General features: G+C 51.7%; 1 protein-coding gene across 1 annotated transcript in view; it reads left to right on the top strand.

Annotated features, from left to right (window-relative positions):
* The first annotated feature begins 6 nt into the window (after positions 1 to 6).
* The window catches only part of GRIK3 (glutamate receptor, ionotropic, kainate 3), a 186,925-nt gene continuing 172,636 nt past the window's right edge, over positions 7 to 14,295 (top strand). The window contains exon 1 of the mRNA XM_004678805.2: positions 7 to 128. Within this exon, the coding sequence (XP_004678862.1) occupies positions 14 to 128 (115 nt within the window). The 5' untranslated portion in view covers positions 7 to 13. The remainder of the gene's footprint in view (positions 129 to 14,295) is intronic.

The raw sequence follows: 14,295 nt of genomic DNA, 5'->3' as shown, positions 1-14,295 counted from the left end.
GCGGCGCCCAACGATGACCGCTCCCTGGCGGCGCCTCCGGAGTCTGGTTTGGGAATACTGGGCCGGGCTCCTCGTGTGCGCCTTCTGGATCCCGGACTCGCGCGGGATGCCCCACGTCATCCGGATCGGTAAGGGCTCCCGGGAGCCAGGGGTCTCCGAGCGCCTGGGCGGGGGCGGGAAGGGCGGGAGGGGGTGGGGGTGCTGAGCGCGGTCCCGGGAGATTTCCCCCAACCGCTCGCCAGGCTGCGGAGACCCGGTGGCCGCCAGGAGCTGGTCCCGGTGAGGACAAAGTTCCAAAGCCAGGGTCACGGGCCTCACTTATTGGGAAGGAAGCAGCCTGGCCGCGGCTGGCTAGTGGCCCTTCGCGCGCATCTGGGAGGCCAGACCTGGCAGTGTCGCGAAGCATTCCAGCCCCAACCCGAGTCGCAGTCTTATTTCCCGGGTACTACCAGCCAGACCAGCCGCAGACCGAGTTCTGGGACGTGGCTACTCCGCAGAGCGGGAACCCTGGGGAAGGCGCCAACTTCTCTTCCCTCTGGCGTTCTCCGCGGGCCCTTGGCCTCCACCTGGGGCAAGGCTCCGGGGAATGCGGCGGGTGGGTGGGGGCGGGCGGCGCAGGGTAGGGCTTCGCATGACGGGGGCAGCGGATCTTTTCGTGGTGGCTCTGGGCCTCCGTGGCCCCCGTTCAGCCCGTGGCTGGCGCAGGGGAGGGTCAGCGTCTGCGTCCCCGCTGGTTGCTCCATCCCTCAAAGCCGAGGCCTTTCCCCAGCCTGGGGCAACGGCGGAGGGGGAGGGAGGGAGCAACAGAGCCTGCCTAGGCAGCCGAAGAAGAGCGGTGCGAGTGGTTTTTAAAGTTAGCCCAAATCCCTCCGCAGCTGGAGGTAGCTGGCGTGCTGCGCCTGGCCCTTTGGGTCTCTGGTATCTCTGAGTCTCTGCTCGCTAGAGACTCTTACTCAGGGCTTTAACTTTGTTGGGGCCGCCCCAGGCACCCTGGAAGCGGGTGTTCTGAATTGGGGGGTGAGGGGCACTCTCTGTCTGAGGCTCGGGATCCCAGGGCTGGGCCCGGCCAGGCCACGCGGGAGCCTCGTCTCGCAGGCCCTGAGTCGGCTGTCAGGCCAGACACTTGGGCTGCCTGGGTTCTCGAAGCACCACCGGCAGTGTCTGGTACAGGGCCCGCAGGGCTGCCGAGCCAGAGCCGCGCTCCGCCAGATGTGATCCCAGGCTGACAGTGGTGCGAAGCGGTACGGGGAACCAACACAGGGCTTGGTTTTTTGGTTTTTGTACTTGAGGTTTTCCTAGGCTACACAGTCAGAAGTCTGGAGGGTCTGACTCCTCTCTGGATCACTCCTCTTTAGCTGGACATCTGGTTGAGGGGGAGAGCACACTCCTTAGCTCTGGCCATGCTAGAGTCTTTCAGTCCATGCCCGGGACTCTACCAAGGTACAGTCCATGCCCGGGACTCTACCAAGGAGTCCAGAGCCCAGAGCGGGACTCTGGTTGTACCCTCCTGGCCAGGCTTAACCATTTGTTGCCCAGGCAGCTACTGGCAAGCCAAACCCTGTCTTTTATCTTTTGTACCTTTGCCAGCCCCTGCACCCAGTTTGGTTACCATTCCCAGGGCAGCGGAACAGGCAGACCCTTCCTGGCTGGCCAGCATGTCCTTTATTCCCTCCTTCTCCCCCTCAACCCCCCTTTTTTAAAGGAGACCTTCATGATAAGGTGCCCTTGGGGAAAGAGAGGGGACCCAAAAGGTGCTATCAACCCAGCCCACGCATTGCAGGGTCTTTCTTCTGTGGTCCTTACACTGCAGGGGTGGGTTGGGCGTGCTCACAGCCCAACCAGAGGGAAGAAGGTTTTGGGGGGCTGGGGAGACAGGAGCAGGTAAAGGAGGTCTCAGAAGTAAAAGCTGAAGAGGGGCAGGATCACAGTCCTCACCTGCCCTCTTACTGTGAAATTGACTTGGACTGGGGGCTCCTCACTGCCCTGAGGGGAAGCTCCAAGCCCGCCTGCCCTTTCTTGGGTTCAGCGTGTAATAATGCAATTAAGGATGGCAAAGCCCTCCTCTCTTTTAATCTTCTTCGTATTAAGCCCCAGGATTAATTAGCGTGTCGGCCCAAGCCATTTATATCTGAGAGCCCTGCCCCGTTTGGTTCCCAGCCCACGAACTGGGGTGCTGTACCGATGCCAAACGTGACCGCGGGAGCCGAGCCAGCGTGGATGGAGGATGGGAAGGTTCTGAGGCCTCTAGGCTTTTCGAAGCATCCTGGAGAGCTGAACTTCAGTTCTTTTGTGCCCAGGCTTGAGCTTCAGCCAGAGCCAGGGGGCTCTTGGGACCAGGCACAGAGAGAGAACGTTTTATACTGAAGCCCAGACTCACCCCTTCACTGGGCCAGCTGCCCTCTCTTCCCACCCCTGTCCACCCTGGGATCTCTGGACCCCCGGGGCTGCAGGAATTGAGGCTCTAGGAACTGTTTGAGCTGGCTGTGCTGGGAGGGAATCCTCCAGCGGGCAGAGCTCTCCTGCAGCTGTGCTAGGGGCTCTCTGGGCTGGGGAGCAGCATATTACCCTCTCTCTTTGTGCCTCTTTTGGGGGCTGAATTTTCCTTTTAGACAAGGAGATGGATAGCTCAGCAGTGTGACAAAGTGTTCAAACAATCTGTCTTGAATAGATGAATTGCATTGCTCTGTCTTTTTGTAATTGTGTCTATCAGAGGGAGAGGTCAAGGCATTGATTGCTTGGATGGTTTGCAAGTAACAAAGGAGAGTGAGGGAGAGAGTGAGGGAGAGAGAGTAATTGGATTGTAGTCTGCAGAAAAAAATGATCATTGATTATTTTATATGAATATGTGGGAGATGTATTCTATGTGTGATTATCAAGTGTTGCTCATTGAAGGTTTTCAAGGCGTATTGTTCAGCATTTTATTATTATCATCATCGTTATTATTGTTCAGATGGATACTGGTCTTAACTCATGGAAAACAGTTTAATGCAAGAGTCCTTTCATCCAATGGACTCCAGTGACCTCATGCGGGGACCTGGCATTCCCAGGTACAAGACCTAGAAGCTTGAGTGGGAAGGCTCAGAACTGAGGGCCAGGAGGGCTGGGTTTTCTGCCATCTTCACCAGCTCGCTGGGCCACGCTGATCAAATCACACTCTCCTCCCCAGCCTCTTGCCTCAAGCCTCAAGTCTTTCCCATTCTGCAGACTACTGGGTTAGCCTTGAGGATGTTGGATAGTTGTGGCTTCAAAGTTCTCTCTGGTGCAGGTGGGCGGGAACTGTCAGCACCATGGTAGGTTTCATGGCAGACCTCCCCTCTTGTCACCTATGGGGGACCTGACATGTTGGATTGAGGGCCAGCCTGGAATCTGGGAAAGGCCAGTGTTGGTGACAACTGCTCCATTGGATGGTGGTGATCTGTAGCCGTCGGGGAGGGAGTTCACAGCCAAATGACTGCAGAGACATAAAGCAGGTGTGTTCGGGAGCAAGGGAGAAGACAGGAGGGCAGGGCTGGCTTAGCATTGATGCTCTGAGCCGCTACAGAGCCAGCAGAACTCAGCTGCATGGTACTGAGCAGGGGGCTTGGAGGGCCCAGCCAGCAGCAGCTCAGCCTGTCCCAGGGGAGATGGACCCCCCCAGACCCCTAAAACAGCCTGATCTGCTTCTCCTGTCAGTTCACCCAAAGGGTCCTAAATGTTCGTTTGTCTCCTGAGTTGGGGAGTTGCTGCGTGTAAAACAATGAGAAATTTCTCGCAGTGACTGGTGATGCGCTGACACATCGCTGCCTTGTAGGAGCAGACAGCAGCTGAATGAAGATCAATAGGGTTTTCCCCCCTGGAAGTAAATAGCTTCAGACAAGACCCGGAGTGGCCCCAGGGGCCTTAGAAAGCATTAACTTGAGGAATTTCTGCCTCCACTCTCTAGCCCAGCTGCTCCTGTCAGCCCGGGCTTCCCTCCTTCTCGAGCTGGAGTTTAATTTCTTCTTGATGTCTGCCTGGCACTGCGCTAAACAGTCTTTTGACGTCAGGATGATCTGGGATTTTTAGAGGTGGTTTATGCAGGGTGAGCCAGCCACTCTGTCCCCACTTGGCTCTTCCAAGGTCACTTGCATCCCCCTGCCACCCGGCATGACAGCTGACTTCAGAAGTGCTATTTGAAAGAGCTTTGAGGGGTGCTTGTCATCCAACCCCCTTTAGGAATGCAAGGTAGCTTGGCTGCTTTTAGGATTCATTGTGGCGCCTGTAAGCCCCTCTGAATCCCCATGTCCCACGGGCATTGTGTGTCCCTGCCCCAGGAAATGGAAATCCTTGGGTGGCAAAGGTAGGGGGTAGCCTCAGAAGTGCCTCTGTGGGCATTAGAACTCGGGGAACTACTAGGCCATACTGGGGGGGGGAAGCTGCAGGGCTGTTTAGGGGTGCTCTTTTAGGAGGAGACCTGGTTTTGCTCTCAGCAGCTCGGACCATTTCTGGGCTTCTGTTGAAACCAGTCACAGTCAACTGTCCCTGCCTGTGCCTCCCAGGGCCTCAGCCTGGCTTGCTCAGGACCCTCAGGAGGGAACCAAGAGAGCTGTCTGGGCTCCCCAGGCTAGGCTTGCAACAGAGAGACTGAAGTTCCAGGAACAGGGGCTTTCCTCCCAAGCCAGTACCCAGCAGGCTTTGGCTTCTAAGGCTGTGGCTGGAGCTTTGGATGCTCAGATGGGCCCAGGCCCTGGTGCAGACTGGGCCATGGACTTACTTTCTGGAATAGTGCTTCTCCCAGGTGTTGATTCCCCAGCAGCAGCACCAGGGGGCAGTGTGTCTGTGCCGAGGTGCCAAGCTCCTCCTGCCTGGGACCCCACCTGGGTCTGAAGCAAAACCAAAATAATAGAACAACAGTGGAGCAATATCACAGCCTCCCCAATTTACTGAGCGCTTCTTAGCCACCAGGCACTGCAGTAAGAGCTTTTCAAACAACGTCTAGTCACATGGGTGGAGAGTAAGTGCTCAAGAAATATCCCTGGTACCTGTCTCCTGCATTTAGTTCGCCTTAACCACCCTGCAGGAATTACCCCCAATTAGGAAACGAAGCTTCAATGATCTGGTTGCCCAAGACCATGGTGGGAGCAGCAGGAGAGGTCCACAGGCCCAGCCTGACTCCAGGGCCCCTGCTGTGGGCCTCAAGAGGATGGGAAGAAGTGCCTTTTAGGTGCTGAAGGTCATGCCCATCCTGGTAGTGTGAGTGCTGAGCTTAGCCTCCGGGGTCAGGTGGTGTTTGGCCTGGGTGGGAGTGGCTGATGGGCGCTGTGAGCTTAACCCTGCTGTGCTGGTTTTCAGAGTCCTCCTTGGTGATGGGCTACATGGCAGATTTGCTTCCTGCAAAAGAACAACATGGTTTTTACCAACCCACCTGCCAACACACAGCTATACCTCCTTTTCCTGGCCTCTGGACTCTGCCCAGGACTTTTGCCCAAGCCCCATACAGAGGATGGGTTCTCCCTTGGGGATGCTCAGGCCAACCACATGAATCCTTCTGCTCTGGGCACTCCTTGTCCCCACTAGGCTGTCCTGGAAGACAGCGTCAGAGCCTTGGGGAAACTGGGGCCCCTGTCTCTGACTCCCCTTGCCTTCCATCCTCATCAGTGAACGACCTAGCAGTTTGCTCTGCCCTCACCTGCCCATCTTCCTCCCCATTCCTAATGCCTCCAATATCCTTTCTAGACTGATAGGTTTTATGATCATTTATTATAAGCAAGAGTCACATTGCAACCTTCTAAATAGAGCTTGCCTAACCGGGGGTTGAGTCCGCTGGATAATCTGACAGGCCCCCGCCGTGGCCTGGGCTGCGTGTGGCTGTGCCACAGGTGCTGCGGGTTGCATGTATGTGTGGGGGCTGGTGCCCAACCCACCCTTCTCCACACCACTTCTGTTTGGGCAAAGGCAAACCCTAACCTACCTGTCTCGCCCACCATGCGCCGTCTCCCTGGGAATGGTGTGACTGCTAGGCACTGAGCAGGTCTGGAAGCCGGGGAAAGTGCACTAAACGGAGTCCTGCAGAACTGCCAGATTTGAACAAGTGTCATCAGAGGGGTGATGGTATTTTGCAGGGCCTCAGTTTCATCATCTGTAAAATGGGAGTGATATTGCCAGCTGCCTTGCGACCAAATAGGAGCGAAGTCCTTTCAGAAATCAAGTGCTGTCCAAGGATCAGCAGTTCTTCTCATGGTCCTTGAAGAGTCTGCTGCCAGCCCAGGGCCAGCATGGGGCAGGTGAGCGAGGCGGCTGGGGAACAGGGTTACAGGAGTTTCTCACGCTCACCCTGCACTTGCCCGCTGACCCCGAGGGCGAGCGCCTCCTTAAATCAGTCCCTTCAGCCCGGTTAGGGCTCTGTACCAGCATCTGTGGTTTGCTCATAGAGTCAACGTTTTCCTCTGCTTCTCTTTGTGCTTGAGACGCAGACTCTTAATTGAGCATGATTGGGAGAGAGGGCACAGGGCTAAGGGCAAGAGAATCCTTTGGGGCCAGCCAGCAATTCTGATGTTGCTTTTATTCCCCATTAGCTGCATTTCGTGGCGGTCCCCTACCCCTACTTACCTGGGCTGACCGCCTTTGGAGTTGCCTTGGGATCCACACTCCCCCCTTCTCCACCTGGCCAACCCAAACTCACTTTCCTGAGACCCTCTCCTTGCCTGCTTTCACCTTTGACCCTTAATGTCTGGCTTACTAGCCGACTACCGCTGTGCTGCACAGGCTGTCTCTGTGCGCTGTCTTGCCCCCCGGACAAGGAGCTCTCCAGGCCTTTTCCCTGTCCCTACCAAGAGGAAGAATGAATTTTTAAAGATTTATTTATTTATGCATCCAGAACTGGGGTACAGGCCAGAGGTGCAGAGGGTGAGAGGATTCACCAGAGACAGAGTGGGGAGCAGAACAGCAGACGAAGTGCACTGCTGAGGGGAGCAGCAGGCTCAGGAGAGGTCTGCTGCGCCATGCGGGTCACCTCCAGGACAGGGACAGAACTCACACAAGCGGCTGCAGTGCTGAGCTTTAATCCATTGCGCCACCAGGGAGGGCTGAAGGCAGAACAAATTTTTTGGACTCAAATAAAGTCTCTCACCCATTCTAAGCTGGGTTCTCCCCACTGGCCCCACCATTTTTATGTCTCTGTAATCAGTTCGTGCCTCACAAGTCCAGGTTGATTTGCAGGACTTTTTCTTGGTTTGTCAAAATGCAGTCACGTGCCTCTCTCTGATGACACGTGGTGGCTCTGAGCTGGAGCAGGGGTCTGACATGTGATATTCCCTGTGGTGTGACCTTGGGCAGTTCTATCATGCTTTTCCTCACCTGTGACAGAAATGTTGATATTAGGTTAAGTCATATTCAACTGGTTTTGACCTATGAAAATTTCATGTGGTTTAACCTTATGGTTTTGTCTTCATAGGGTTATTGTGAGGACTAAAGAAGCGCTCCTTGCATGGTGCCTAATAGTTAATAAATGTTGAGAGGAAAAGGAGGCTCCCCCAAGGGTGTGACCAGGTTTCTGCCATGCGGCTGAGCTCTCAGGCTGCTTCTCACCTGCCTCTGTTTTGTGCCAAGCCTGGTGCTTAGTGTGTCATGCAACCCAACATGTGGCCTTTCCCAGTGCCCACATGCCCATGTTCTTCAAAGGGGAGTTTGGGGTCCAGCAGACTGTGGCGCCCACCCACCTTGCTAGGGAGCAATAGAAGTGCCCTTCCTGGGGTGCTTTTACTGGGATGTGTGTCTTTTCCTGGCCTGTTACTTATACACACCTGCCACTTATGGGTGCTGGTCCTTTGCAGCATTTTAAAAACGGAAATATACTTTGCATGTGCTTAGAGCTGACATGACCCTGGTGAAAGGATTCTCTAGAGAAGTTGGTCAGAGCAGACCTGATCAGTCCCTCTTGCAGGGAGATCCAGGCTTGCTTTGTGGACAGTCTCTGCAGCCCAGAGAAGGCCTGCAAGTAGAGCCTGGGCCCCAGGAGGTAGGCTCTGCTGGTTCTACTGGGAGACACCAGGTAATGAGGCCACAGCAAAAGCCGAGGAGAGAGTCCCCACAGTGATCGTACAGATTGGAGATAATGAGATGGAGTGAGATCCAGGGGGAGTGGCTTGGACTCCAAATCCTTTGGTGCCATGCTGAATGGTAGTTAGGGGAGGCCGAGGGAAAGAGAGGGGCAAGAAAAGATACAGGCTATGTGAAGAGGGTTCCAATCCATAGGAGACAATAAGTCTTGCTCTATTAAAGGGACTGATGCAGAGAGGCTGCTGATGGAAGGGAGTTTATAGAGTTCTCAGAACAACTGCAGAGGTGTTAAATGCAAGAAGGCTTCTGCAAAGCCTTCCTGCATCTGCCTTGCAGAACTGAAATCTGCCATTCCCAAAATCCTGCCCAATTGGGCGGAAAAGCAGGAGCAAGGAGCCAAGGACTTCCCACGGCTCCGGGCATCACATTTCCTGTCTATGGGGAAGAATTATAGAATCCAGAGTGAAGTCAACCTCAGGGGTTATTCGAGGCCTCTGCTTCTCAAACATTAGCATGCGCCAGAATCACCAGGAGTGATACAGAGTGACTGATTCCCCGGATGTGGGGTGAGGCCTGAGAATTTGCATCTCTAACAGGGTCCCAGATAATATTGATGCTGCCCATCTGGGGACCACACTTGGGGTGCCACAGTTCTGAGTCAGTGGCGCACCCCTCCGATCAAGTGCTAGTGACTACCACCTGCAGTAGGAAGGCGCCTGTCTCCGACCCTGCTTTGTTCTTTATGACAAGTGTTTTGGCCCACTCCAGTCTTTCTTTTAAGATTTCCCCTAACAATTGTCTCCTGGCAGTTCTAGGGATGGCAATGCAACTCGTCCATGAGCATGTCGGTTCTGAAATCCACTCCTCAGAGCCTGATCTTCTATTACCTTCCCTAGGGTGTCACTTTCCAGTACCCCTGGAAAGGAGGGGTAGTAATAGTTTTGACCTCATGAGATCATGATGAGAATTGATATGACTGGCATTTCAGTGATCTAGCATTGTTCTAGAATCTAACAGGTTGAGTTTCAAGGTTGCCTCCTTTACTTCCTACCTGTGAAAACTGGGGCAAATTATTTTACCTCTCAAAATGGTAATAACAGTGATAATGTTGGTTCATGGGTTTTTTTTTTTTAAAGATATTATTTATGCATACAAGACCTGGAGTAAACGCCAGAAGTACAGAGGTGCAGAGGTGGTGAGGGGATTCACTAGAAACAGTGGGGAGCAGAACACACAGGTCAACAAAGTATACTGCTGAGGGAAGCAGTCGGTGGGTCAGAGAGGTCTGCTGCACCATGTGGGTCACCTCCGGGGCGGGGATTGAACTTGCCTCGGCTTCACTTAGCTTCGCAGTGTGGCACTCCAATCCACTGCACCACAGGGAGGGCCGGTTCATGCAACTGAGTGGGTTGTGCAGACAGAGGGTTTAGACTACAAGCACAACAAGCTCTTCCTATTGTCCACTAGACCAGCTATCATGATCCCCTGATCCACTGATTGTGCTTTGGTTTGCTCCTTGACCCACAGTGCAGCTCTATAAGTGTAAAGCTCTATAAGTGTCTTCAGTTTTCCCAGTGTGATATCCAGAGCTAACCACAGTGCCCCTGGGGTGTTGAAACCAGTAAGCTCATCTCCTCAGACCTCAGCTCTGGGGTGTAGGCATACAGCCCTAGATAGTTGCTGTCTTTTCAGCAGTCACTTCTGTGACTTTGACTGAACTGGTGGCCTAGTGATATGAGGTCCTTTCCACAGCATTGCTGCTGGTCTATAACTTTTCGCATCTTCTTTTTGGCCATTGACATTTTAAGCCTAGATAGGACTTGTCATTTATCCCTAGTAAATCCCATCACTGAAACTACAGTTTTTCTTGCTCTTTGTTTCTGGACTACCTGAACCTGTTCTCACCTTTACTCCATCCTCAAGAGGCAGGCATGAAGCTCCTCTTCTTCCTCCCTGGGCTTCTTCCAGGGGTCCATGGTAGAGAGCTTAAGTGTGTATTGGTCTATATCCCGGCGGGGCTGAAAGCCACTGTGCTGGAGGGCTCTCTGTCTCCAAGCCTGCTCCACGCCTTCAGCCTGGCATGAACATGCCTTCCCTCGCTTCAGCCATGTGTGCCTTCAAAGCCTTAGGCAGCAAGCTACTCGCGTCTGTGTTTCTGAGCCTTCTTCAGTAGCCTTGGCATCTCTAACCTACAGGTTGACCAGCTTTCCAACCCCACTGGCTTCCTCATGCTTCCACGCCCTTTTGTGACCGGCTGTGGTGGCGTCTCCAGACTCCTGCATTGTCCCTCTTGATGCACACACTCTTTGCTTCTAGCCACTGTGTCTTCCCTCAACTCAGTCCTCTGCTGTTGCTATTTTTTTTCTGGCTAATGTCAAGTCATCCTTCAGGTCTCAGCAAACATGAATTTTCCTCTGGGGAGCCTTTTTGATTCCCATCTCCTTCCATGAATCCCCAGCACCCAGCACCTCCCTTGTCATAGCACTTACTGAACCGTCTACTCCTCATTGTCTTGGAGGTAAACAGGGACCATACCTGACTTATTCACCATTTTATCCAGTGCAGCCAATACAAGGCATGACACACAGTAGGTGATGAAGAATAATCTGTTGAGTGAATGAATTCATTTATAAATTTTGTCATTTGACTTTAAGTCTACCCAACTTTCCTGTCCTTCTGCTGAGCCCTTTGTCCAAGCAGGACTTCATGAAAGGCCTTGTTAGAGTCTTCTGTGAAATTAAGTTCCTAATAATGTCAGCATTTCTTCTGACACATCAGCTCAGTACCCTCTATGCAAAGACCTTTTTATGTAGTCTGTTGGGCAGAACCAGGGTATTTAGGAGAACATGTCTTTCTTCCCCAGGCCAAGGGTTGGTCTTTACATCTGTTGTCTGGTTCATATGATGGTCCTATTCTTAAGAGGACACAAGGTCTTTACTTCTAGAAGAGACTGAAGAAGACACCATAGTCTTTCCCACTTACCTCGCAGCATTTCTGTTGCTTCTGCTAGAGGCCAACCCAAGGAGGAGAACTTCTGCTGTTCCATCTACAGTAGGCCAGCCTCTTGGGACAACTGGCAGGCAGGAGTCACTGGTCATACCTCCCCAGTTGCTAATAGTCACACCACTGGGATGTGTATACAGCAGGTCTACCTGGCAGCTTTGTGTAAAGCAAGTATATTGGCAGTTAGTCTGGAGATTCAGGCTGTATGGACAGTCAGCCTGGGCCATTTAGCTCTTGGAACATATGTGTCATCCACACTGGTGCTGAGAGTGAACACACATATATGCCTGTGTACTGGAGGCATGCACTTGAATGAGATGATCAATTCAATATTCTCTTCTTCACCAAAGGATTCTCATATCAGGGCACAGCAGTCATTCTTTATCCCAAATTTGATGACAGAGTAGAGTAACTTTCCTTTGGATCACTGGGGAATCTAAGGACTGTGTGCTGGTCCCAATTTCCAACTGATGGGGGTGATCTGTCTGTCTTATTAGAATGCCTGAGAAGGAAGGCAGTGCAGATTTATACTACAGAGCCCGGAGTTTCCCTCCCTGAACTTGAGTCTAGCAGGCTCTCCTCTTTTTTGCTTCCTAATCCAAGAAAATAGATGACACATTATGCACTGAAAGAGCCTGTTGCCTCCATGGCCATTTTTCCTGCCCAGTTTAATAGAGGTGACACCCGTCTATTTTACTTGTCTCATAACATCAAATCAGTAAATAAAATATGGGTGAACTCTCAGGTTTAGTTGAGTTATGACTGGTTCATGGGGGCTGAGGGCAGGGGGAGAGGTTAGCAGAGATTCAAGTCCTGGCTTCTTGCAAGAGCAGCCTTGTGTCTTCCTAGGATCCTAGAAATCTTTCATTGCTGGAGGAAGCCAGGCATAGGCATCCTTTTTGGCAGTCACTGAGCCCATGGAAGAATCAGAACACAAATATTGGTGATATCCCAAATATTGGAGCTGCAGGAGTACCATACCTGCCCCCTCTTTTCTGGGGTAATGAGGATCAAAAAGAGGAAATAGCTTGTACCACATTACTTGGTGAGCCCTAGGAAAAATGCAACGTAAACATGGGTCTCTGACCCCTCTTCTACCCTATTATACACACATGCATACCTTGAGACTTTAAATTTGCTGTCTTCTAGACAAGATGATTTTTACTTAAACTGTTTAATTTTTGAGGTAGCGTTGCTTTATAGGACAGGCATGGGATCAGGCCCTTTATATGCCTGTCACCATACCACGTCCCACCACCCATAGTCCACCATAATCCATTGTGCTATGCCCCGTCCCCCATAAATTTGCAGTCTAAAGAGAGATAAAAGACTAGATTTCTCCAATGTGGCAAAAAAGACCGAGACAGTTTTTTTTTTTTTAAATATTGAAGGAGAAATACAAGTCAGAGTCACATATGTTTGTAAAAGCTCACAGATAACGATTCACCCCCTTTGTGATTTGATGAGAGGTAGAGATTAAGATTCACCCTAGCTTCTGAGTTCAGCACCACGGAGAGCAGCCAGTCTCGGGGTGGTGAGTGGGCGCCATCTGCAAGCTGACACTTGTGGTAGGGGTGATGCAGTTATTTTAAGGTCTTGCTAAACAGGCATTCTTTTCCCAAATGCTATTCCTCTAGGAGTCCAGTGTTTATAAACTGAACTGAGGTGTTTGGCAGGCACGTAGCCGGCTACTAAGGACAATTATTTGTGGTCATTTGAATTGTGTAGGTCATGGTAAAAGAAAATGAAGCCAATGGATGGCATTTTCTCCCTCCCTCTTTCCTCCCCCACCCTCGCCAACATGCATACCTAAACTGCTCTTAAACTTTGCTGCCTGTACAGCTTGTCTGCTAGGGAGCAGTAACAGATGACAAAACCAGTGAACATTCTATTGTCAAATATCACACCTGATACCAAGCGTCTTTGCTCAGCTTGTCAGCATCATCTTTCACATTGCATTTGGTAAGTGGACTGTGTTATGTATTTTTATTCTGCTGAATGTGATTTCTTAGAAGTATTTTTGTGTTATTATTTCCTGAGTTGTGGAGCCCTGCATACCTATAATAGAGCTGTATTTTCTGCTAGTAAATAAAATTACTCGTCATTCAGGTGATGGGAATTAAATGTGTCACATAGCTTTGTGCCATATCCCCAAAGAACCCCAGCAGTACCACCTGGAAGTGTCCGAGAAGCCTTGCGATCGGACTGGGTGTTGACAAAGGTCTCTTCTAGACAGGCAAGTCACACCATGAATGACCTCAGCCTGCCTCGGAGAAGGAGGGGCTTTTTCCATCTCTGGCTACTGAGAGTTGGCTGGGAATACCCGGACTAGACACCCGTGGACACAGAGGCTATGAGTGTTAGAACTCTAGAGTCAGAGGGCTTGGCTGTGGCTTCTGAACAAGGAGTTAGGTAAAAAGGCTCCAGGGACTTAGGAGGAGGCAAGATGGCATCTTGAAGTCATAGCAGATAGAGTGATTCTGAATAGAAAGGGAGGAAGCAGGCTCTGTCCACACAGCAAGGCTGCTTTGGGGACTCAGCTTGAGAGAGCTCAGGCAGAGGAAATTGGGCTTTTTGATGCTCCTACTTGGTTTCGCAGAATCAGAAAAATCTGTTTTAGAAATGTGGCTATTTTTATGCTGTTTGTAATTTAGTGTTTATTTCCTGTCTCTTTCACATGGACTCTGGGCTGACTCATTGATTCACCAAACATTTTTGGAGCGCCCACTCTGTGTGCTGCAAGGGTGCACTGGGCAGGGACTGCAGGGGAGGGACCCGAGGGCATGAAGCTGCACCCCCAGGGCTTCTGCATGGACTCACAGTCGTTTCAGTAGGCGACCTTCAGGGATAGGTTCCTTGAATACTTGGGTACGTGTAGTTCAGCCCAGGACCCTGCATTTGAATCTTCCTTGTTACCCAGCATGCTGGGGGAGGAATAATGGGCTTCAGGGAGAAGAGCCGAGCTAAAGCTCACGCAGCAGAGCCAGCTGGGAAGCCATACTGCTCCTTTCCACCCTTCTCTCCTTTTCCCCTTCTTGCCCTCCAAGTCCCATCATCACTTGCGTTCTTCTGAGAGTCTTCACACCTAAGCTGTCACACCCCATTCTCACGTTCCTCCGAGGAGTTATTTTATGTAGCTCTTTGTCTCCTGGCAGAACTGAACCATAACTTTTTCTACATCGTGTGTGTGTGTGTGTGTGTGTGTGTGTGTGTGTGTGTGTAGGAAGGGAAAGGCAGGGGCTGAGGGGAGTATCCTAAGCCAAGGAAAACCGTCTG

This window comes from Condylura cristata, unplaced genomic scaffold (genome assembly GCF_000260355.1).
Source record: "Condylura cristata isolate star-nosed mole 26May11 unplaced genomic scaffold, ConCri1.0 scaffold00008, whole genome shotgun sequence".
Classification (NCBI taxonomy): domain Eukaryota; kingdom Metazoa; phylum Chordata; class Mammalia; order Eulipotyphla; family Talpidae; genus Condylura; species Condylura cristata.
The sequence above is the reverse complement of the archived record's forward strand: the minus strand, read 5'-3'. Positions and strand labels throughout refer to the sequence as shown.